This window comes from Eumetopias jubatus, unplaced genomic scaffold, assembly GCF_037043125.1.
Source record: "Eumetopias jubatus isolate StellerSeaLion01/CBP00866 unplaced genomic scaffold, mEumJub1_p1.0 scaffold_15, whole genome shotgun sequence".
NCBI classification, from domain to species: domain Eukaryota; kingdom Metazoa; phylum Chordata; class Mammalia; order Carnivora; family Otariidae; genus Eumetopias; species Eumetopias jubatus.
The window spans coordinates 8,551,138-8,576,183 of NW_028274821.1; the positions used below are offsets into that span (position 1 = coordinate 8,551,138).

The following is a 25,046-nucleotide window of genomic DNA, read 5'->3' on the forward strand; positions in this document are numbered from 1 at the left end:
GTCTGCTAGATTAATTTTTTCTAAACATTCATCCCACTTGAAGTTGCTCTTGAAACAGTTTTAATTCCTTGTGCTTATCGGTTTGATTCCCACAACTACTTGAGCTACATTCCTAATGACTTTCTCATACTTAGGGCAGCTTTCCCTGAGAATGGCCTGATGTGCTGAACTCTTGCTTCTAACTGACAAAACGCTCAGCAGGTTCTGTGTATCATTAAACTATATAGCTGGTGATAAAATCCAGGAACGCTAATTGCTGTTGCGTCTTTCCCACCACCACAAAACCTGTTGCAGTATTCAGTGCTTTTTAAGAATACCCAAGAAAGCATAGCGTTGCTAATAAGCACTCTGTTCAGGGTAACCAGGCTTCCTGAAATGTCAGGTCGAAATCACAGCCGGGTCAGCCGAGCCCTCATCTTTTCCCACCCAGTTGCCTTTCCAGAATAAACATGCTTGTAAAATTTGATCCATTTACCCCTGGAATTGTTGGTATGATGCAGCTGCTTTGATAGCAGCGTTCCTCTGAAAAGGAGAGAAGTGCACTGACAAGTTGTTGTTTGAAAAGGAATAAGTATTGCTGCGTGTTTTAAAATTTATTATCTTTTAAATATACAGGGAGGTACTAAGAATAATACAGCAAACACCCAGCCTCCCACCATCTGACAAAGAAGTAAAACTTGACAAACACACTTTAAGTTCAAGCCTTCTGTGTGCCTGTCCCTGATTGGCTGTCCGCCCCCGCCCATACCCACTGTGATGAGTTTTGTTATGTATTGTTTGCATACAGTTCCTCATCCTTTCTCTATATGTAGATGAATATGGTACTGTTTTGCATGTTTACAAATTCTATGTAAGCGATGTATGTTTTCTTCTGCGACTTGCTTTTTTCTTTTGGCATTATGTCTGTGAGATTCATTGGGCTTGGCACGTCTTTTTTTTTTTTTTTTTTTCATAAAAGGCCAGGTTGTAATTATTTTAAGCTTTGTGAGCCATTATATGATCTCTGTCGCCTATTCTTGGGTTTTTAGTTTAGTTTTGTTTATTTTTAGCGACGTTTAAAATACAAAAAAACATTCTTACCTCATAGGATGTGTGAAAACAAGCTGCAGGTTGGATTTGACCCATGGGCCATGGTTTGCCCACCCGATTCTAAATCACCGACTTTCAGTGCCAAATAGTATTCTATGAGTATACCGTAAATTATTTTTCCCTCTTTCTGTTGATAGAGACTTAGATTGTTTACAGTTTTTAAAACATTGAAATTTTCATTATTTTTTGCTATTCAAATTTTATTTTTTCTAAGGCATTTACTTAGCACAATCGATGGGTTGCCAGATACACTGCACATATGTTTATATAGAGTCACATGCTATATTTCCCACCCAGCCACTACAAAACCTGTTGCATTATGCAGTGCTTTTAAAAATAGCCAAGATGGCTTAGTGTTGCTAAGCATTCGGCTTAGAGTAACTGGGTTTCCTGAAATGTCAGGTTGAAGTCATAGCCTAATAAACACTCTTCTTTCTCTCTTTCAAGAAGAAGCACCAGTTCAGTTTCTTATCTGGTCTCCCCATCCTTGCAGCTCCTATAGTTAGTCTCTGCCATCCGTTCATTTAGCAGTTGATGGTGATGTGGCCCGGGCTCCGGGCAGGTAAACGAGGAGGCGGGCCAGGTGTGGGGGGTGGGCTGTGGGGAAAGGAGAGGCCAGAGCTACCTGTCCAGGGTGGTAGCTGCCAGCTTCTGGGAATCTGAGCTCCACAGTGATAGATTCTCCTGGTTTTGTTTTTGTTTACTTTTCATTGTGGTAAAATACACATAATAAAAAATTTACCATCTTATCCTTCCCCCCCCTTTTTTTGCACACTTTTTTTTATTGAAGTAAGGTTGGCATACACTATTTTATTAGTTCCAGGTGTACAGCATAGTGATTGGACAATTACATACATTACTCTGTGCTCACCATGGTGAATGTAGTCACCATGGGTCACCATACAAGGCTATTACAATATTGCCGACTCAGTTCCCTGTGCTGGACTCTACAGCCCTGTGACTTACTCATTTTGTAACAACAAGTAAACAAACATCAGAAATACACTCATAAATACAGAGAACAGACTGATGGTTACCAGGGCAGGGGGGTGGGGAGGTGGAATGGACGACATTGGTGAAGGGGATGGAGAGAGAAACTCCCAGCATTTTGAAGTTCAGTAGTCAAGCGTATGCGCGTTGTTGTGGAGCCAATCTCCAGAACTTTTTCATCTTGCAAAACTGAAATGACACTCATTAAACTCTATCTTCCAGTTGTGTGCTTACAGTCAAAGAGGTGTACTTCTGGACGGAATCACCATAGGTTTAAAAGAAGCACTTAAGGGGCTGCAGTCCTTGCCTGGCGATCTTCCTTTTATACTTCTCCGTTCTTTACCTCCCATTGGTATTCTCTTTTTATTACATTTCTCTTGCCTCTTCCAGTAGATTTTGGCTCTTGTAGGTTACGGCCAGCTTGCATCTCTTGCCAGTCCCGCACGCACCACCCCAGGCTCTGTTCTCGGTATCGTGCGCTGCTTTCTGCATGCCCTCCTTCCACCAAAAGTTCAAGACGTGCGCTCTGACCCTGCTTCCAGGGTACACCCTTTATCGTGACCCTTACTTTTCCTTTTTAAAAGAGGGTTGGCAAAACAAGAATGCCTGTGATTCTCATAAGGGTCCAACACAAGTTGGACAGTCAGAACTGGGCAAACATGTCTTCAGAGGGAGGGGTTTCATTCTTCCACCGCAGTCTGCTCCCATCCACACGCCTGCTCTAGAGTGAAGCACACCAAGAAGTTACAACAAACGGGCCTTGGGATTTTCTCTATGTTAATTCTTGTAAGAGGGATAGCTGAGTCGAAAACCTTTAAACTTGAACCTTCGTTGTTGGGGGTTCTCTCTCTCGAGGATGCCAAAATCATGACCCCAGCAGCTTTACTTAATTTCACAGTTAAAGATCCTGTAAATTGAGAGGTGTGTTTTTAACATGGACATAAATTACTTTATAGCACTTTTCAGTTTGCAGTGTGAATTTTCTCATTTGCTCCTGCTAACAACCCACAAGTGAGGAAGGTGTATCATTTCCTTCTACAGATGAGGGAGTTGATAGGCAGAGAGGTTAGCTGATTTGCCAAAGGCTACGCAGCTTGAGCCCAAAGATCGAATCCAGCACACGGTCACCTGTGCCATAGCTACCCCTTACCTATTTCTACATGTTACTGTACTCATTAGTGTTTTGCGGGGATCATCTAGAAATTTCTCTCCTTCTCTGTAATCCGCGTTAAAGAGAAATGCATCAGTACTCCGTAACGTAGCCATGCTCATTCTATTTTATTTTTTCCAAGATGAATGTTTTTGACGGTAGGAAAGCTGGATGAGAGTGAGATGGGGAGAATTAAATGACATCACATTTTTTTAAGGTGGGGCGGGGCAGAGGGAGGGAGGAGAGAGAATCCCAAGCAGGCTCCACACCCAGCGCAGAGCTCCACGGGGAGCCCCACACGCAGCTGGATCCCACGCCCCTGAGATCATGACCCGAGTCGAAAGCAAAACTCGGCTTCACCAACTGAGCCACCCAGGCGCCCCTAATGATACCACATTTTTTTAAGTAAAGGTTTTTTTAGTTTCATATGATTGTCAGTTTATAAACATTGCACTCGTTTAAAAACCTTAAATTTAGAACATAAGTTTAGATTCTGAATTTCCTAATGACTGACTGAAAGGAAGGAAAAGTTCAGTCAAGTTGGGGACTAGTCCTACGTAGTATCTGTGCTTGGGTTTTGTGTGTATTTTGGAAGCCCTAGCTTCTTGTGTTGAGGTGAAGCCCTTTCTGTCCAAACCGTGTGCGTTGTACTAGCCCTTAAGTGCCGCCTCTGCGGATGAAGTACGTTGAGGATTACGTTGCTGGCTTCATGTCTCCCCTTTTCCTCTTCACACCAAAGGAAAAAACTTTTAATTAGAAATAAATCAGCAGCCACTTGTAGCTCTTTACTGCATACTCCCCTGGGGTTTGGTTTTGTTGGTTTTGTTTTGGTTTTTGATTTTTTGGGTTTTTTTGTTTTTCAAAAAAGCAATTGCTCTAAAGATATTATACCCCAGGGTGGTTTTCTTAAGGACAGCAACTTGGCGGGGGCGGGTTAATGATCGTAGGAATTGACCTAAGCTATGTATCAACAAATTAAAGCATCTGTCTTTTATGAGTTGGTTAAACCTTAAATTGGAAGACCACACTAAAGGTAACCTATATCTGTGGTACCAAATGCTTCATTATAAAAAATACGTATCCTGAGCCCACTTTGGGACATGTTATACCTTGAGATTACAAAAGAGCTCCCTCCCTCATGATAAGATATGAACATTTTTTTCTCTCTTCCTTTTCTTACTGAAATTTTAAGTTCTTTTTTTCCTGGATGGTTGAAATTCATACACATTTCGAGATGGTTAGATCTTTTGCACCTCTTCTCTACAAACCTTTACGTTGTATGAGGAGATCTTCATATGTGACCTTAAACATCTTCAAAAAATAAGAGTACAGTGGGGTTTAAAACCATGGAAACCCATGGTCTTGGGTCAGCCATGTCCTGGATGAGTGACCTTTACACATCTACTACAAGTCACTTATCTAAACCTTGGGCTTCTTATTAGTAAAATGAAGGTAACTATAATCCCTCTGTCATGGTGTTGCGAAAAGTATTTAGGATAATGGGTATACTGCTCTTCACATTGGATCTGGTTCCTCTAAGTGCCTAACAAGTGCTAGCTGCTATTATTAATTTTAGGAAGCGCAGTATACTTTTGTGCAGACAATGAGGGAAGGTTGGGATTTTAAAAAGAGAACTGTGGTGTGTGGATTCTGGAGTTGCATTGCCAACCTTGGGGCCACAAATTTTGTACTATTGGGATCTCCTCGATGACCAACTTCATTTTAACTTGGTTCCTTGCATTAAGTTATTAATCTCATTATAATCAATGGTTACTTAAGAAAATAGCACATCTGAGTATATTATCTCACGGAGAATTCCCTTCCATGGAGTCAGGGGACCAAGATGAGTGAGAGCCCCGCCACTGACACGCTGTGTCCCCTAGCAGGTCACTTCTCCCCTTCATGGGTCCCTCATCTGTAAACCTGAGGACTTGCACGGAATTCTTTCTGTGGCCCCAGCCTGTTGTGCCAGATCTGTGCTGCGCAAACACCTATGGCTGTGAATATCTATTAGGCTTGTTGCAAGGATTAGGAATTTTAGAGGGGAAAACACGATTTTTTTTTTCTGTTGCAGATTCTCTATTAAGAATAAAGGATTTTTTTTTTTTTTTAAGAATAAAGGAATTTTTAAACCGTGACTTTGAGAACATCAGCGCATTTACACAGGAGCTTAGCTGGGGTGGGGATGACATTGCCTTTGTCAGTTCAATTCAGACAACTAGAAAAGGAGATTATTGTTCTTGGGAAGTTGATTGGAAATGTCATAGAGCGTAATTATTTGTAACTGCTCCGTGGACTCTTTCTGCATTGATCCCCGTCCCCCTAGTTTTGTTTTCAATGCAATACTTAAACAGCCTTCATTTGCCATGAATAAGCAACTAATGTTAAAAGCCTTTATTCACTTGTTCGATGTAACAGAGTTCCTTTATCTCTCTCCACATACATCTCAGTGGGGAAATTCTAATAAGAATGTTCTTCATCGATGCAGATTCTACATGTAAAGCAGCTGCAAATTAACTATATCTGCTCGGTGACCCCAGCAAGCCGTGTCCCTAGTAAAAGTGTCCTGAGAACTATTGGTCGTAGTGAAAGAAGAGAACGCCTGTAAAGATTTTCTAAGTCCTTGAGCTCGGTCAGTTATATAAACGGCTTGTTCAGCAATGCTGGTCACAGTCCAGAATCGGTTCTGAGCATCAGTCTTTGTGCTTTAAGGACAAGATTTCAAAATTAGCCCCACATTTTCTATTAAGTGCATAGGAGAAAGTAGTTAGGCATGGATCCTTCTGTACCCTGCAGATTTCAAGTGTACATCATTTTAAGCACATAGGTTCATTTTTTGTTTCTTTAATTTTCCAGGAAATTATTAGTTCTTTGCCTAACATAGTAAATGACAAATATGGAAGGAAGGTCCTGTTGTATTTACTGAGCCCCCGAGATCCTGCACATACGGTGCGAGAAATCATTGAGGTTCTACAGAAAGGAGACGGCAATGCACACAGGTGAGAAGAGTTGGGTCACCAGAGCCCTTTGTTCCCCTGCTCTGCTTGCTTCTTAGTTTCGAGTAGCTGACGTTTCCAGAAATATGCTCATGCATGCATACCTCTGTCGTGCTGCTTCTCTGCTTAAAACTCAGAAGGTGAACCCTGTTTTTAAGCCTGTCATTTTGACAGATTCTTAAAGCTTTTATCTGGAAAAGAAATAAAAGTATCATGCCAAAAGAGTACCTCTGAGTGCCTGGCACGTAGTAGATGCTCAGTGTATGTGGTTTGGCTTGGTTTTGCTATTTATTTGTTCAGTTTAAGCTATAGCAATTTTTTTGAGGTTTGTTGTTTTGTTTTTTTAACTCAGGTATAGTTAACATACAGTGTTATATTAGCTTCAGGTGTACCATGTAGTGATTGAACAGTTCTGTACATTACTCTGTGCTCGTCATGTTAAGTGTGCTTTTTAATCCACTTCACCTATTTTACCCCCCCCCCCCATGGTAACACTTCGTTTGTTCTCTAGAGTTGAGAGTCTGGTTTTCGGATTGTCTCTTTTTTTTTCCATGTTCATTTGGTTTCTTAAATTCTACATGCGAACGAAATCATATGGTGTTTATCTTTCTCTGACGACTTATTTTCACTAAGCATTCTACCCTGTAGAGCCATCCATGTTGTTGCAGATGGCAAGCTCTCAATCTTTTTTTTTTTATGGCTGAATGATATTCCATTATATGTATACTACCTCTTCTTTATCCATTCATCAATCAGTGGACACTTGTGTGCTGCCTTCGTAATTTGGCTGTCGTAAATAATGCTGCACTAAACATAAGGGTGCATGTATCTTTTCAAATTAGTGTTTTCATATTCTTTGGGTAAATACCTAGTAATGGGATTACGGGGTCATAAGGTACTTCTATTTGTAATTTTTTGAGGAATGTCCCTACTGTTTCCCTACAGTGGCTGCCCCAGTTTGCATTCCCACCAACAGTGCACAAGAGTTCCTTTTTCTCCACATCCTCACCAAAACTTGTTTCTCGTGTCATTGATCTTGACAGATATGAGGTAGTATCTCGTTGTGATTTTGATTTGCTCTTTCCTGATGATGAGTGATATTGAGCATCTTTTCATTTGTTGGCCATCCGGATGGCTTCTTTGGAGAAATGTCTATTCATATCTTCTGTCCATTTTTATTGTTTTTCTGGTGTTGAGTTGTGTAAGTTCTTTATATATTTTGAATACTAACCCATTATCAGATATGTCACTTGCAAATATCTTCTCTCACTCCGTAGGTTGTCTTAGTTTTATTGATTATTTCCTTTGCTGTGCAGAGCTTTTTTATTTTTAGTTTATTCTAGCTTTCCTTTCTCTTGCCTCAAGAGGCGTATCTAGAAAAAAGTTGCTACGGCCGATGTCAGAGAAATTACTGCCTATGTTTTGTTCTTGGATTTTTGTGATTTCGGGTCTTACGTTTAGGTCCTTAATCTGTTTTGAGTTTATTTTTGTGTATGGTGTAAGAAAGTGGTCCAGCTTCATTCTTTTGCATGCAGCTGTCCCGTTTTCCCAACACCTTTGTTGAAGAGACTGTTCTTTTCCCATTGCATATTCTTGCCTCACAATCCTTTGTTGAAGATTAATTGACCCTATAATTGTGGGTTTATTTCTGGGCTCTCTATTCTTTTTCATCGATCTATGTGTCTGTTTTTGTGTCAGTATCTTACTGTTTTGATTACTACAGCTTTGTAGTGTATCTTTAAATCTGGGATTGCGATACCTCCAGTTGTATTCTTTTTCAAGATTGCTTTGGCTATTCAGGGTCTTTTGTAGTTTCATACAAATTTTAGGATTATTTGTTCAAGTTAGGGGAAAAATGCTGTTGGTATTTTGATAGGGATTGCATTACATCTGTAGATTGCTTTGGGTAGTATGGACATTTTAACAATATTTGTTCTTCCAGTTCATGAGCACAGACTATCTTTCCATTTGTGTCACCTTCAATTTCTTTCATCAGTGTTTTATAATTTTCAGAGTACAGGTCTTTCATCTCCTTGTTTAAGTTTATTCCTATGTATTTTCTTCTTGTTGGTGCAATTGTAAATGGAATTGTTCTCTTAATCTTTCTATTACTTCATTATTAGTGTATAGAAATGCAACAGACTTCTGTATATTGATTTTGTATCCTGCAACCTTACTGAATTCATCTATCAGGTCTAGTAGTTTTTTGGTGGAGTCTTTAAGGTTTACTCGATATAGCATCATGTCATCTGCAAATAGTGAACGTTTTTCTTCTTCCTTATTTGGATTCCTTTTATTTCTTTATGTTGTCTCAGTGCAGTGGCTAGCACTTCCAGTACTCTGTTGAATAAAAGTAGTGAGAGTGGACATCCTTGTCTTGTTCCTGATCTTAGGGTAAAGCTCTCAGTTTTTCATCATTGAAGATGATGTTAGCCGTGGGTTTTTAATATATGGGCTTTATTATGTTGAGGTATGTTCCCTCTAAACCTACTTTGTTGAGGGTTTCTATCATGAATGGATGTTGTACTTTGTCAGATGCTTTTTCTGCATTTATTGAAAGGATCATATGGTTTTTATCCTTTCTCTTGTTTCTGTGATGTATCATGTTGATTGATTTGTGAATATTGAACCACCCTTGCATCCCAAAAATAATTCCCACTAGATTGTGGAGGATGATTTTCTTTTAATGTGTTAATGGATTTGGTTTGCTAATATGTTATTGAGGATTTTTGCATCTGTGTTTATCAGAGGGATTGGCCTGTGATTTTCTTTTTTGTAGTTGCCTTTATCTGGTTTGGTGTCAGGGTAATTCTGGCCTTACAGAATGAATTTAGAAGCTTTCCTTCTATTTTTTGGAATAGTTTGAAAAGAATAGGTATTAACTCTTCATTAAATGTTTAGTAGAAATTCACCAGTGAAGCCATCTGGTCCTGGACTTTTGTGTGTTGGAAATTTTTTGATTACTCTTTCAGTTTCATTGCTGGTAGTCAGCCTGTTCAAATTTTCTATTTCTTCCGGTTTTAGTTTTGGGAGGTTATATGTTTCTGGGAATTTATCCATTTCTTATAGGTTGTCCAGTTTGTGGGCATTTAATTTTTCATAAGATCCTCTTGTAATCCTCTGTATTTCTGTAGTGTGGGTTGTTATTTCTCCTCTTTAATTTCCGATTTTTATTATTTGAGCCCTCTCTTTTTTTGATGAGTGGCTAACAGTTTACTAATTTGTTCATCTTTTCAAAGAATCAGTTCCTGGTCTCATTGATTTTTTTTTTTTTTTTTTTTTTTTTAGTTTCTATTTTGTTTATTTCTGTTCAGATTTTAGTATTTGCTCCCTTCTACTGGTTTGGGTTTTCTTTGTTCTTTTTTCTAGCTCTCTTAGGTGTAAGGTTAGATTGTCTTTTTGAGATGTTTCTTGCTTCTTGAGGCAGGTCAGTATTGCTTATATTTACCTCTTAGCACCGCTTTTGCTACATCCCAAAGATTGGGGATTGTTGTGTCTTCATTTTCATTTGTCTCCTAGCATTTTTTGATTTCTTCTTTGACCTCTTGGTTGACCTATTCATTGTTTAGTATCATGTTATTTAATCTCCATGTATTCGTGTTCTTTCCAGATTTTTTCTTGTGGTTGATTCCCCTACTATTCTTGTATTACTTTCGATTACTTCCTTTATGTCTGTTATTAACCGCTTTATGTATTTGGGTGCTCCCACATTGGGTGCATAGATATTTACAATTGTTATGTCTTCTTGTTGGATTGTCCCCTTAATAATTATTTAGTATCCTCATTTGTCTCTTGTTGCAGTCTTTGTTTTAAAGTCCATTTTGTTGGATATAAGCATTTCTACCCCAGCTATCTTTTTACTTCCATTTCCGTGATGAATGTTTTTCCGTCCCTTCACTTGCATTGTGCATGTCTTTAAGTCTGAAGTGAGTCTTGTAGGCCATGTTTAGATGGGTCTTTTTTTGTACATCTGTCAACCTGTGTCTTTTGATTGGAGTGTTTAGTCCATATACATTCAAAGTACGTTTTGATGGATATGTACTTAATGCCTTTTGTTACTTGTTTTATGGTTTTTGTAGTTCTCGGTTCCTTTTCTTACTCTTTTCTTTCACAGTTTGTTAGCTTTGTTTAGTGATATACTTGGATTCCTTTTTCTTTATTCTGTTCATATCTATTACTGGTTTTTGAATTGTGGTTATCATTAGGTTTATATATGACATCTTATGCATATAGCAGTCTGTGTTAAGTTGATGGTCACTTAAGTTGGAACCCATTCTAGAAGCGCTAAATTTGATAGGTTTCCCCTCCCCCCTCTCATTTTAGGTGTGTGGTGTTATACTTTACATCCTTTTATTTTGTGACTCCCATGACTGATTTTTATAGATTTACTTAATTTTCCTGCTTTTATGCTTCCTACTTTTCTTAATTCTGCTTATGGTCTTTCCTTTCCACTTAGAGTCCACTTTAACATTTCTTGTAGGCCTGGTTTAGTGGTGCTGAATTTCTTTAACTTCTGTTTGTCTGGGAAACTCTTTATCTCTCCTTCTATCCTGAATGATAACCTTGTTGAGTAGAGCATTCTTGGTTGTAGCTTTTTTTCTTTGAGCACTTTGAATATATCATGCCACTCTCTTCTGGCCTGTAAAGTTTCTACTGAAAAATCCACTGATAGCCTTAGGGATTTCCCTTGTATATAAATGTTTTCTTTTCTCTTGCTGCTTTTAAAAGTCTCTCTTTATCACTACTTTTTGTCGTTTGAATTATTACTTGTCTTGGTGTGGATCTCCTTGGTTTGATTTTGCTGGGGGCTATCTGTACCTCCTGGATTTGGGTATTTTCTTTCTTTCCTAGATTTGGGAAATTTTAAGCTGTTATTTCTTCAAGTAAGTCTTCTGCCCCTTTTCTCTCTCTTCTTTTTCAGGGATCCCTATAATGTGAATATTATTACACTTGATGATATCATTGAATTCCTGTAAATCTATTTTCATTTTTTATTGTTTTTTTCTCCTGTTTCTCTCTCCTATTTCTCTCCTATTGATTGCTTTCCATCATCCTGTCCTCCAGGTCACTGATCTGTTCTGCTTCCTGTAGTCCACTATTTATTCCATCTAGTTGTTTTTTTTTTTTTTTTAATTTCAGTTACTATATTCTTCATGTCTGATTGTCTTTTTATTTTCTGTCTTTTTGTTGAGGGTCTCACTGAGGTCCTCCACTCTTTTCTCAAGTCCAGTGAGTATCTTTCTGACCATTACTATAAATTCTCTATCAGCGTATTAATTATCTTTGTTTCATTTATGTCTCTTGCTGATTTTGGTCCTGTTCTTTCATTTGAGACATATTCCTCTGTCTCCTCATTTTGTCTAACTTCTCTGTGTCTGTTTCTGTGTGTTAGGAAAGTCAGCTATGTCTCCTGCTCTTGAAGGTAGTGTCCTTATGAAGAAGAGGTCCTGTAGTTTCCGGCAGTGCCGTGTCCCCTGTTCACCAGAACCTGGCACTCAGGGGTGTCTAGTATGTGTGTTGTGTGCACCCTACTATTGAGGCTGAGCCACTTTTTCCTTCATTCCAATTATGTGCAGTGGCTCTCTTTCCCTGTTGTGGGCAGGGACTGTGTTGTTCGTGGGCCGGGAAGGGGAGGGGGGCGCCTTGGACTTGATTTGTCAGACCAGGAGTTTGCCAGAGATGCAGTAGCACCGAACTGCAGTGTTGTCCCCTAAGAAGCTTTCGTTGGTGGGCGGGGCCTGCAGTCAGACCAGATATCTGCCTCTAGACACTGCTGGAGCTGCATTGGACTGGTGTGCGTGTGGTTGACACTCACTCTCCCCAGGACAGGAGTTGCTTTGGAGTGGTGCTGGCCCCTGTCAGCTTGCAGAGCTGCTTTGGATGGTCTCTGGCCAGGGGTATTGGAGGGAGGTCTGCAAGAGAATGCCGTGTGGAGCATGTGGTGTTAGCAAGGTTTGCAGTGGTCTACTGTGGGAGGGGCCCTGGAGCAGAGGCCTAGTTGGAGGGGGTGTGTCCGCACAAGTGCTCAGGGCTGGGGCACGCTATTAGCAAATTGCGTGGAGAGTGTTGTCCTGGCACTGGTTCCCGCAGGTGTTCATGTATCTTGGCTGGGGGACAGGGAAGGGGAATGACCCACTCTTCTTTGTTCCTGGAGAAGTCTCCCAAAGATCCCTGCCCCTCCATCACAGGCTGTGAGATTAGTAAACAGACTTCCCTCCCGCATATCCCAGATGCTTTTCAAACTGCTGGCTTCTACGCTGTGTCTCCACAGGGCTGTTTGTTGTGCTGTCTCCTTAAGGCAGGGACTCCCATTTCCTCTCACCCTCCCAGTTCCCCCAAGCCAAGCACGCTGATGTTTTAAAGTTCCAGGTGTTAAGCCCCACTGATTGTAAGAACTCATGAAACTATGCCCTGCTGAATTTCAAAGCCAGATGTTATGGGGATTTGTCTTCCCCAAACAGGTACCCAGTGCATGGGATACCTGACATGAGGGCCTGTTTCCCTCCCTTTTCCACACCCACTGCACCCCTCCCTCCTATAGACAGTCCTGGAGGTCTTCACCCTTCCTATCCTCTTTGTTATGGCCTCTTTTCTACATTGAGCTATGGAGAGTCTGTTCTGCCAATCCTGTGGTCGTTCTCTGGGTTATTCACATTGATGTGGGTGTTACCTAGTTGTATCCATGGGAGGAGGTGAGCCTAGGGTCTTCTTACTCCACCATCCTCCCCGGAAGTTGATTTCACTTTTAAGCTACTGGTATCACATAATGAAGTATTCTAGAGAGTAGAGTCCATAGAGTGGTCTAATCCTGTCTTATAATTTGTTGTTGCTGTTGTTGGGGTTTTTGATTGGTTTGGGCTGGTTTGGTATTATGTAAGTGCTTGTTCTGTGCCAGGCACTGTTCAGATGCGGGGGACACGAAGATGAAAGAGCGGTATCCCACCGTTAAATTGCTTATTACCTGCATACACAATAGAGACAGACAATTACGATAAGGTTGACACAGACTGTTTTAAGCCCTTAGAGGTTTTTGTGGTAATAAGATCGTTGTATTTCCTTTGCCGTTCATCTTACCTTAACGCCTCATTCCCCATTTCCGACAGTAAGAAGGATACAGTGGTCCGCCGACGAGAGCTCTTAGAGGCCATCTCTCCTGCTTTGTTAAGCTACCTGCAAGGACACGCCCAGGAACTGGTGCTGGATAAGTCTGCGTGTGTGTTGGTATCCGACATTCTGGGAGCCGCCATCGGAGACGTTCAGCCTGCCATGAATGCCATTGCTGGCTTGGCAGCGGCAGCGCTCCAGCCAGGTGGCAAGGATGGAGAGGTAATGTGCTACTGCAAGGCAGGTGGGAAGCCCCAGTCACTGAGAACATTGCTGTAAAGAGAATTTGAATGCTCATTGTCTCAACTCATCCCATACTGACAGCACATCTGATCATTGTGAATTCAAAATACAGTGCCGTTGCAGCACCCTCTTTTCTCAGAATCTTCCTGTGACTTCATATTACCTACACAGGAGGAGAAACAGAATCTTCTTAATGTGGCTCTCTGTTGTCCACAGTTGGCCCCAGACTGCCTTTCTAGCATCTTTCTGTGCTCTTGATTCTATTTTGAATTTGCTTTGGATTTTGGCACCTCTCTGCATTTGCACATGTTTCTTCCCTCAGCCTAGATGCTACCTGTGTCTCCATTTTGCTGTGCTGTCACTGTAGAAGGCCTCACTCAGCCTGCAAGGTGCCTGGAATCCTTCTCACGGAAGTCTTCCCCAGTTCCTTCTCATTAAAATGTCTGCTCTTTCTGATAGCTCCTGCCTTGTTATTTGGTCCTTGAGTAGTTCTGTCTTACATCTGAAGTTCATGGATTCACGTACCTGATTTGTGTGAGGCAGTGGTCGGCACCGTTACCCCACACCAAGCTTACTGTTTTGTTGAGCACAATATTTAAATGAACATGTACACAGATAATTACGTAAGTTAGGATCGAGATGAGCACTGTGAGGGAAACTGTGGGTTCTGTGGGACTGTATGAGAATGGGAGCCAGCCTGTCTGTAGGAAGGCTTCCCTGAGGCAGTGAAAGCTACGCCAAAACCAGAGAGTTGTGGCTCAGTAAAGAAAGGGAGAAAGAAGATTGTAGGCAGAGGGAAGAGCACGTGCAGCAGTCCGAAGGAAGAAGGGGACTGGCACAGTTGAGAACAGAAGGCTTAGGTGTTCAGGGTAGGAGATCAGCTGGCAGAGGGAAGAGAGGAGCAGAAGGCAGACCGGGCAGGGCCTTTGTCCTGCACTAGGTCGTAAGCTTGGCGAGCAGACACATGTGCGGAGCCTGCTGTGTCCTGATGTGGCCCACATCCCTTAGAGAAGCCCTGGACATGCCCTCGTAGAGCAGAGCAGATTATCAAGCTGGGAAGATGTATGTATAATGAGTTTTCTTCCTAGGAGACTGAGCGTTGTCCCCCATGCTCCATAAGGAGAGATCCTAAGTATGTGGGACCAGCTGATATTTAAACATCATTCAGTACCAGCTTTCCGTGTTTCTCTGCTGTAACGTTTTGTCCCACAGATTTATTTGTACCTAAGAACTGCTCTTGCAACCTGAATGGTGGTTAGCGTGATCTTGAGACAGGCACCGTGCTGGTGCCATTCAGCTGGGGGCTCCTGAAGCTGAGCCACAGTGCTTTTTAGTGGCTCCCTTGAACATCCGAGTGTCAGTCTGGGGATTAGACTAAATCGCTGGTCCCTTCGGGTATTCGTGGTCATTCTCTGTAAAGACCTCCTCAGCATTGCGGAACTTTCCACGTGGCCATGTCCTCACCTCTGCGAGGTAGAGAACAGATGGTAGGCCAGGGCGTGGCTAAAGACGGCTTTGTATGTTTTCCTTCCAGCTTCACGTTGCAGAGCATCCCGCAGGACATCTAGTTCTGAAGTGGTTAATAGAACAAGATGAGAAGATGAAGGAAAGTGGAAGAGAAGGTAGGCTGTAAAACTTGAACTTCTCCCATATCGTCTGTGGAATTTCCTAATCCCCGGCAGCCCTGAACTTGATGCCCGCCATTTATGTTCAGATGAAATTTGTTGAGTGTTTAGAAATGGTGTCTATGGACAAGATATGATTTAGTGCTTGCAGACAAGCTTTAGTAAATACTGGAAATTTATGTCCTGGAGTCCTTTCATTTCCTGTCTCTTCCCTACCCTCCCTCACTGCCTCTCCTCCCTTGCTACGTCAGACTTCTGACCTGGAGTGACCAGAGTCCTAAAATGCCATTCCGTTCCATGGGGGGGTGGTAGCTGGGGCGGGGGGACATTTGTGAGTGTCACTACCCCAGTTGAAAAGCAGGATATCTATCTCTAGTTTGGAGGAAGGGATAAGCAAAAGAAAATTGTCCTCATCAGAATTTTGAACTGATGCCTGTTGGCATTGAAATACATGTGACCACAGAGCAAGCCAGTCCTTGGCCTTTGTGGTCTTTCACAACCCTCCCAGCTGCTCTGTAGAAGCTCAGCTTTCAAGAGAAGGACAGCATCTTTTAATCGAATTGAAAAGTTGCATACCATTCCTTTCTCAGCCCCGTCTTTGAGCAGACCTCCTGTTACTAAATTCGAGCTCCATGCAGCATTTTAGCCACTAAGGAGATCTCCCCCCACTGAGTTCGAGCAGTTTGTGCTTTCTGTCATCGTGTCTGAAAAAAGGGACAGATCATGAATTTATGTCTTGAGGCAAGTTGCAGTTCTAATGGCTAGTGAGGCAATCGGTACAGTCAAGATGTCGCTTCTCACTTTGCCTTTAAGAATAGAGACTCGGGGCTGTTTTTCACCACAAACTTGTGAAAGACAAAGCTTCTTGTAACAAATTTTGAAGAAAAAATAACGTATAGAATCCTCTTTTTCATTGTTAAGAAGCTGGTGCACAGTTGAGCTGAGTTCGTATTTAAAGAATTGTCTGGCTTGCTTTTAAAATCCAAAGAATGTTCTAGTGATAGTTTTCCTTAATTCAGTTAAACTGACAGCTCTAAAACACACCTGTATGGCCCTCACGTGCGTATCAGATTCATGCAGCACCAAACCACTGTGGCTGCCTTCATTATCTCTTGCTGTGTAACCAGCCACCTCAGAGCTTGGTAGTTCTCGAACAACATCAGATCAGAGTTTGGTGGAGCTTGGTTTTGCTCCGCTCACAGTCCTTTGGGGCTGCTCTGCTTGGGGTTGGCGTGTCCATTTGGACGATGGCTGGCAGTGGCTCAGTCCGGCAGCCTTGGTCCCACTCCCGGGGCTGCTCAGGCTTCTTCACAACATGGTGGTTGGGTTTTAAGAGAAGAAAGCAGGTGCGCAGTGCTTTAATGATTTAGCCTCAGAAGTTATTGAATGTAACTCTTTCCACACTCTCTCGGTTAAGTCAGTCACAAAGGCCCACCAGAATTCAAAGGAAGACATTGATTCTACCTCTGGCTGCGCGGGGGGCGGGGGGGGCAGCATTCTAGAAATATTGTTGTACTCACCTTTTGAAAACACTGTCTGCCTCACTAGCTGATTACGGTCCTTCCTTAACGTGTGCTGTGAAATGCTAAAATGCCATAGGCCTCTTGGCTTTTAAAGGGTCCTCACATTTGGGTCTCTTTGGATGAATTACACATGCTACCTACCCAAGGTGCTTGCCTTCGATATAGGTTTCCCACACTTCCATCTGCACCAGATCCTAGCTTTCAGAGTTTCTCCATTGTCCAAAATTAGTTACACTTAGATGGCACAGTGAATTGAAGGTGATATACCAAGAATTTGGGAATCTGATAATAACATATGAAATAATAAAAGGTAAATAATATTTTTGATGGGTGAATGTCCAGCTTTGTGGAGAGAAATTACCAGGTGTTAGCCGGAACACCACCTGACCGCTAGTGTTATTCATGGCACCTTCCAAGTGAGCATTTTTCACAAGGGAGACCTTGATTCCATCCAAACATGCTACTTAACTGTCAAACATTGACTCCCTGCATACCTTTCAGGTCAGAGTTAAATCATTAAAGAGTACAAAGAGATGTAAACACAAGCAAGTGAGCATTTTATAAGAATTCATTGTTTGTCTTGAGTAATTACTGCTAAACACAGTTTAAGACTCGGACCAGAGTTGAAAGAAATGGCTGTATTAAAAAGACATTAAATAAATTGGAGCTGGAACTTTTAGTGTTAAGGGAGGTTGAGTGAGAACTTTTTATGCACTTGTTTATTAAAATATGTTTGCAGACTTAAGGGCTCTAGGAATGGAGATGGGGAGTTTAAATCTTGTATGGTGTTCACTGAGTTTCAGCATATTTTTCAGGTTGTTTTGCAAAAACACTTGTTGAGCACGTTGGTATGAAGAACCTGAAGTCCTGGGCTAATGTAAACCGTGGTGCCATTATTCTTTCTAGGTATGTATGATGTGCGCCTTTCTACGCAGGGCCCCCCTCCTGAATGCCTGTTCACGCAGAAGGTGCTTCCTTCTCCTTCTTCCTCGGTTCCGATCTTTGTTCCTAATCGTTCACAGTCACTCAGGGTCTAGACAAGTGTACCAAATAGAGAGAACCAGGCCTAACTTTTCCAGTCAGTCCTTACTCATCTGCCCTCTTCTGGATTCAAGGATTGTAAAGTTGTGACATTCACAAGGTCTCATTTGGTTGTTTTACCCCATTTATTAAATGGTTTCAACCGAAATATAATTGTATTCTCTCTCTCTCTCTGTCTCCCTCCCACTCTCAGGAAAGCTCTTTACATCTGACTAATTTATAGAGATCCCTTTCACTGCCTCCTTTTCCCCCCAGATTATGGAGCCCTCCAACACCCGCTTATTATAAATTATATAATTCATAGGCCTTGCCAAGCATATGTGTTCTGGCGCTTTATTTTTGCCATTATTAATTACTTATCTCAAAAAAAGAGATCTGTACCAACTGGTTCACCTAATGCACTTAACATTTGTTTGGCTTAAAATAAACATTATGAAATAATAAGCCATTAGTTCAGCTAATATCACAATTCCTAACTTGGTCCTCCTTCCTGTAAGCCTATTGCAACCCATTTCCACCATCCTGAGAGACAGATGCAGAAGAGACCACATCACTTTTTGTTTTGTTTTGTTTTTTTTCTCTTCAAAATGTTTTATTCTTATTCCCACCTTTTGATCTCCTTTACACCTATCCACACCTTCCCCCGGACCCTCCCCCAAACACACATACTTCCTGCCTCTGGCAACTACCAGTCTCTTCTCTATATTTATGAGCTTGGTTGGTTTTGGTTTTTTGGGGTTTTTTTGTTTTGTTTTCTTCTGTTTTGTTTTTCATTAGATTCCACATATAAGAGGGGCACCTGGGTGGCTCATTTGGTTAAGCACCTGCCTTCAGCTCAGATCGTGATCCTGGGGCCCTGGGATCGAGCCCCATGTTGGGCTCCCTGCTCCGCGGGGAGTCTGTCTCTTTCCCTCTGTCCCTCCCCCCACTCATGTTCTGTGTCTCTCTCAAATAAATAATATTTTTAAAAAAAGATTCCACATATAAAGAGAGATCATACAATATTTGTGTTATTTGATGGTCTCACCACGTTTATGGTTTTGACCAAAATTGTAACTGCGTTCTTTTTAATGGATTAGCCTTGTCCCTATGAAAACTGTGACAGAGTTGCTTTTTAAATCATGACTGACTTTACATACAATTTTCTTTTGTGATTTCCACGTATTCTTAAAAGGATTCTAGAGGCATTTGCTAGTGAAGTCTGCAAGCTAATTGTTTATTTCTAATTAAAATGGTAGAAAAATGATGATTTGTGAATCACGGCATGCGCTCTGCTTGTTTATTATTCTCCAGACAGAGTTATGTAGAGTTTATAATTCACAGGTCATTGAAACTTCAACTTTGTGTTCTATTTCTGGATGCGAAACCCTTCTATTGACAACATCCATTTAAAATAGATTTGTTTATGAAGCAATCACTGTTGATTTTTTTTTCCCCTGCTGTGTTACCGAGGTTTGGAAAAAGAGATACCAATCTTAAATTTGAATTTCCCACAGTGTTTCACGTACAACAAGCCATGCAATTTAATCTACATTGTTTGTAAATGTTACAAGTCTTTATTCAGTATATAATTTGACTTGGAACACATAGACTCACAGATACACTCGGGCATTCATTTCTTTGGGTAGATCAGGATCTCCAAATATGTGGGTGGTGCAGATCATTTTGTTCATTTCTCATTGAAATTAGCTAATTTTCCAGTTGATGTTGAATAGTCAGAATCCTTTAGCTGAAACATGGATGTATTTAATGTGAAGTTTTTTACCAGGCATTTAGAGTGATAACATGTACTACTGACATATCCTTTCATTAACACTCAATTAACTAAAAATTTCAGCCATGCCATGCAATTAATTTGTAGAGCTTGCTCATTGATCATAGCTCCGTTTGGGTGGATTTCAAACATCAGAAGGCTATTGCAGGTTTATTATGGAACACTACTTAGAGGTGGACTGCTAGTATTTGAGGTTCTGAAGGGAAGTTGAACTACGGATGACTTAATACTTGATTAATACAATAATCAGTGTTATGTGGTTTTAGAATACTGTCACGTGCTTGACTTGTTTGGTAAAATTCTCTGCTTATTTATATTTTACTTCAAACTCATGCAGTGTTTTTCCCCTGTAAATCTTTTTTACAATAAGTGAAAAGGCATCCTGGGTAAAAAAAAAAAAAAAAAAAAAGAGTTTCAGCCTTGTAGGCAGTCTGAAAAATGACTCAGGGAAACAGAATTCTCTAGCATTTAGAGCATCATGGGCTCTAGGCTCACTGCCTGGGTTCTAGTCCCAGCTCACTGTGTGGTCTTGGGCAAATTATTCAGCTGTTCTGAAACTTAGTTTTTTTGGTTAGAAAACCGGATTTGGGATCATCACAAGTCGTTGTGCAAACTGCATGAGATGGTGGATATACCGTGCTTAGCATTACGTCCAGTGCGTGTGTCCAACAAATACTAACCTTTATTACTGCTGTGCATTATGTCACTATGTGCTTAGCCAGTACAGAAAATAAAAACTGCCTGGTGAGTCACAAACCTGTTAAAAGGGACTTGTAACAACGTTCTCGGCTTTGCAGGTGGCAGGCTGTACTTGTTGCTTGTCTCCCACAAACAGCAGGATGCTGCCTGGTGCTGCTAACTCACCCTCCTCTCTGTGCACGTGATGGAAGGTCTTAGGACCAGGGACTTTGGGAAATGCCATGTGATTTGGTTCTAGGATGCGTTTCAGAGGTTAGCATTAAAATGTGGTCGTGAAGAGGGGGGAAACCAGGAGACTCAGCCCTGGCATTCTACAGTCAGGCCCCTGTGTCCCAGCCCCTGTTTAAAGAGAAAGGGACCTTCCTGTTACCAGCCTGCAGGACTCCACTGGACTCCATTCACTTGTGGAGATAGCGCTTTCTAGCAAGGTTTCAGAAAGCGGAGCTGAATTGTTTATTTGTTTTAATGGCTCACGTTTATTGAGTGCTTACTAAGGGTCAGGCTCTGTGTGGGTGCTTTAGGTATGAGATCATTTGAGCCTCAAAAACGCTCTGAGATAGAAGGTGGGTTGTGTTGCTGATCCCATTCATAGGCAGGAAACAGTCTTAGAGAATTCAAATAGCATGCTCCTGCTTGTACAATTACTGAGTGGCAGAGGTAGATTTCACATCCAGGCCATTAGGCTCCAAGGTAAAGCTGCTTACCCCTTCCCATGTTTTAGCTACAGAGTTGAGGAGGCTGACTCTTCCCTGCTTCCCTGGCGGGCCCTCCGCCTTCCCTTTGCACCCCTCCGCTCCCGCTCGTTTGGTCACATGGCACTTCTTGGCCATCTGCTCTGCACGTGTGCTGCCACGAAATCAAGGAATAAAACCCAAGGTTTCTGTTCTTGAGTTCATCTGGGTGGGGAAGGGAAGATAGAATACATGCAGGAAATACTTCTAAGACAGGGTGTTAATCACAGTGAATGTTGGACCAATCCTGTACAGAGCGGAGTTGCTCCTACATGGGAGCAACTCCCCCAGCAAGATTAGAAAAGGTTTCCTGTTGATGTGGTTTCAGAACGTAGGCTACCAGCCCCTATCATTCAGCTGGAGAATTCAAAAGATGTACTACTTATAATTACAAGACTTGGCTCACAAATCAGTGAATTGTTTATACCTTGTGTGGTGATAGTAATTGCATATGATTAGGGGGTTTTTATGAAACATGATTTTTTTGTTTATTAATCTTTGTCTTCTCTCTTTAGCCTTCTCCAGAGTTCCGATCAAGAAGTTGCACACAAAGTCAAGGCTGGACTGAAAGGCCTCATTCCAGCACTGGAAAAAAACAAAAACACCAGCAAAGGAATAGAAATGCTACTTGAAAAACTGGCCGCATAGTGGACCCAGTTAAGAACAAGAGAGAATCATTTTTCCTGTCCTCTTTCCCAGTGTGGAGAGGTCGGGCTCAGGTCCACCTCCCTGGGAATCTGGGTGCTCTGTATAGGTTTCTTTTTTGTATAAGAGGTCTATTTATAAAACAATTTCTAAAAATGGTCTTTTTTTTTTTTTTTTTTTAATCCCAGCCAAGTCTTCTATCATACTGAGTAGTGAGCAGATCAGATGTGAGGCGGTAATGTAAGAGTTTAACCGTCCTAGACAGTGGGACCAACCAAATACATACCACGTAGGAGCCTGAGCTGATTCAAGAGAGACGACGTCTTCAGAAGCAGTAGTCTGAGAAGGCTTCATGGAGGAGGTGGGGCTTGGGGACCTTGAAGGAAGGCAGGGCTTAGCAAGAAGGAGCCCAGGGTAGTCTGTGGTGGGGCAGAGGTGAAAGTGAATATTTTGCTTGGGGGAACTTCCGGTAACCTTGGGGCCTTGAGGGCTACAGAGAGGGGGGTACCCTGCAGCCAGAGCAGCCGCCTTCCCCGCTGCCTTAGGGATTGGGTTCCGGGTTAGATTTTGTTTGAAAGGCTCTGGGTAAGGAAAGGCTCCTAGGGGGACATACGCTACAGAAATGAGGGCATCACCGTGGTAGCGGTGTTAAGATGAAGGTCACTGGGAGAATCTCCCTATCTCTGGAGCGGGGCCTTCCAAGGAGATAACCCCCTGTGATAACACTTTCTCCCTTGAGACTTTGCCTGAAATAGTTGAAGCCTTTACAGGGTCTTTAGAAGAAAGGAGATGCACATTTGTTAACAGTGCTGCAGAAGTTTAAGTGTGAGGAGGATGTTTGAATTTTCAAACTGTGCTTGGTGGTCAGCAGTCCAGTGTGGAAGGGTTGGGAGACTCCTCGGGGCCCCTGTAGCCCCCACCTGCTTGGAATCTAAGCCTAGGGACTTTCTCTAGCCTGTGGGACAGGACGCCCGTCTGCCCCTGCTCTCCACCTGCTGGGGAACTGTGCCTTGTTGAACCAGACTGCGCGGCCCAAGTCCACCCCCCACATACAAGATGCTGGCATCCCTCCCTCCCCCCTCTTCTGCGGGGAACGTGGAACCTACCCAGGGAACAGAAGAGCTGATACCTGCAACTGGCCTTTGGCTTGGAGCCTCAGGCTGGAGGTGGGTTGGGGTGAGGTGAATGGGGGAAAGGCCACATCAGAGCTTGCTTTTGTTTGACGAATAGATTGTGAGTGTGCCATAAAAAGGGCGTGTTCAGAAAGCGGAGAAAAAGCCCTACTATTTATTCCATCTAGGAGACTAAACAAAGTACCATACATCATTTTAAAATTGGAGCAGAACCAAAGCAGCAGCCCTTCCTCCGCACCCCTGCTTTGCCCCACCCACCCAGAAGTAAGGACTTCCAGTTCTTTTCAGCTCTGCTTAGTTTGTAAATGCAGATGTGGGTTTTTGTTGGTTTTTTTTGTTTGTTTGTTTGATCTGTTAGTTGTAGGCATTTTCTTTTGACTTCTGTTATAGGAAAATATAGATTAAGACTTTTCACTGCCCTGGGGGCCACCTGGGTGGCTCAGTCGGTTAAGCATCTGCCTTCGGCTCAGGTCATGATCTCAGGGTCCTGGGATCGAGCTCCGGAGCCCCACATCGGGCTCCTTGCTCAGCAGGAGGTCTGCTTTTCACTCTCCCCCCTGCCCCTCCCTCCCACTCCTGCTCTCAGTCTCTCTCCAATAAATAAATATCTTTAAGTCGTTGGTGGATTTTAAGGAGCCTGGCCAGTGAACCTTGGAAGTGGTGTTCCTGGGAAAGGTTTCTTAGACCACAGACCCCCCAGGAAGAGTCCCTCTCCTGCCCACCAACCTTAGATGTGCTGACGATGCTTCGAGCTGGTGCAGGCTTGCGGCCGTGGTAGAAGAGAGCGTGCTGATTGACGGCCGAGCCAAAGGTGGGAAGTCGAGCTGCGGATAAATCAACACCTGGAGTTGTCCTGCTGGACGTGCGGTTAGGTGAGACAGTAAGCCCATTTATCAGGCCGTTTTGAATTGGATCTTGAGAAACTTGCAGCCGAAAGTGTGCTGACCTGACTATCTCTGAATCTTAATTTACACACTAACACATTGAGTCAACTGGCATTCCTGTTTTTCCCTTAAACAACCCTCCTGGAGCCAGCTGGCTTTCTGGATGTCCTGAGGAACTGCGGTACAACCACCACCATCATCCTGGGCCTTCCCTCCATTTCTCCTATGGAAAGCCCATTTCCAGGATCCCATACATTTCTCTTTCTTATTTAACACTCTCTTGAATGAGGCACAATCTGTAATAACCTCCCATGAAAGAATGCAGATAAAATTTTAAAGTCCACATGTCTTCATTCACACCCTTTCACACCTAGGTACCTAGTTTAGCTGGATATAGAATTCTGGTTTGAAATTAATTTTGCCTCAGAATTTTAAGGACATTGGTCAATATTTTCTTTGATGTAGAGTTGCTATGGAAGCCGAACGCCATCCTTATTCTCAGTTTTTTTGATATGTGGACTTTTGCAGGGGGCAGGGCTTCTGGGGGAGGTTAGCACTGTTTCTGATCCCCAGCTGCCTTATCTTGCAGGAAACTGTGCGTTGGTATATGACACATGTCTGTTTTCCATGCTTCATGCTGGGCGCTTGGCAACGTTGTAGAAGACTTAGGCTCTTCCATTCTGGGAGTTGCATTATTCCCCTGACTTTTTTTTTTTTTTTCCTGTTTCATTCTTATTTGGAAGTCCTGTTAACTGTGATTTTGAGTGCTTGGTTTGATCCTCTAATTTTTACTTCTTGGGCTTTGGCTTTTTGCTTTGCCCAGAAATGAGTGACATATTTCCTCTGCTTCCTCCACCAGCCCTTCCACGGAAGTGTCCCTTTTTTGTGCCTTGGATGTGCTTATGTTTCGGGATGTTGTCTTTTATGTTTATTTTACTTCATTGTGTTTTACTTTGCTTTGTCTCTCGAGACTGTTATCTGCTCTTTGTTTATCTTGGTCTCTGTCCTATGTTTGAGGCTTTCCTAGAGAGATCTTTGGCTCTCCCTCTATATTTCAGACACTGGCAACTGATGAGAAAGGGGCAGGTGTTTACCTCTTCTCTCCTGCAGAGGGTTCACTGCACAGGTGTGGAAGCTGCTGTTTCACCAAAGCCCTCCAGATGTCAGGATCTGTTGGCCTTTCATCTGGGGCCTTTCAGTGCCTCTGGAGAGAGTCCACCCGGCAGCCAGTATTCTGGCTGCTCAGCACTCAGGGCGCAGATTTGAGTTAACCCAGCGACTTACAGTAAGGAGAGCGCCTCTCCCTCATGCTCTCTCGTTCCTGGGCCCCGAACCTGGAATAATTGAACCCGTGCAAGTCCAGAAAATACACTGTCGGCCTTCTGCCAAGATACAGAGTGGTAGTAAACCAGTTTGGGG

The 25,046-nt window shown here is 42.5% G+C and overlaps 1 protein-coding gene across 1 annotated transcript in view; it reads left to right on the forward strand.

The window, feature by feature from the left end:
* Positions 1–21,766, forward strand: part of PUM3 (pumilio RNA binding family member 3) — a 45,619-nt gene extending 23,853 nt beyond the window's left edge. The window contains exons 14-18 of the mRNA XM_028117403.2: positions 6,086–6,228; positions 13,329–13,551; positions 15,107–15,194; positions 17,536–17,626; positions 21,481–21,766. Coding sequence (XP_027973204.1) covers positions 6,086–6,228; positions 13,329–13,551; positions 15,107–15,194; positions 17,536–17,626; positions 21,481–21,613 — 678 coding nt within the window. The 3' untranslated portion in view covers positions 21,614–21,766. The remainder of the gene's footprint in view (positions 1–6,085; positions 6,229–13,328; positions 13,552–15,106; positions 15,195–17,535; positions 17,627–21,480) is intronic.
* The last annotated feature ends 3,280 nt before the right edge of the window (positions 21,767–25,046 follow it).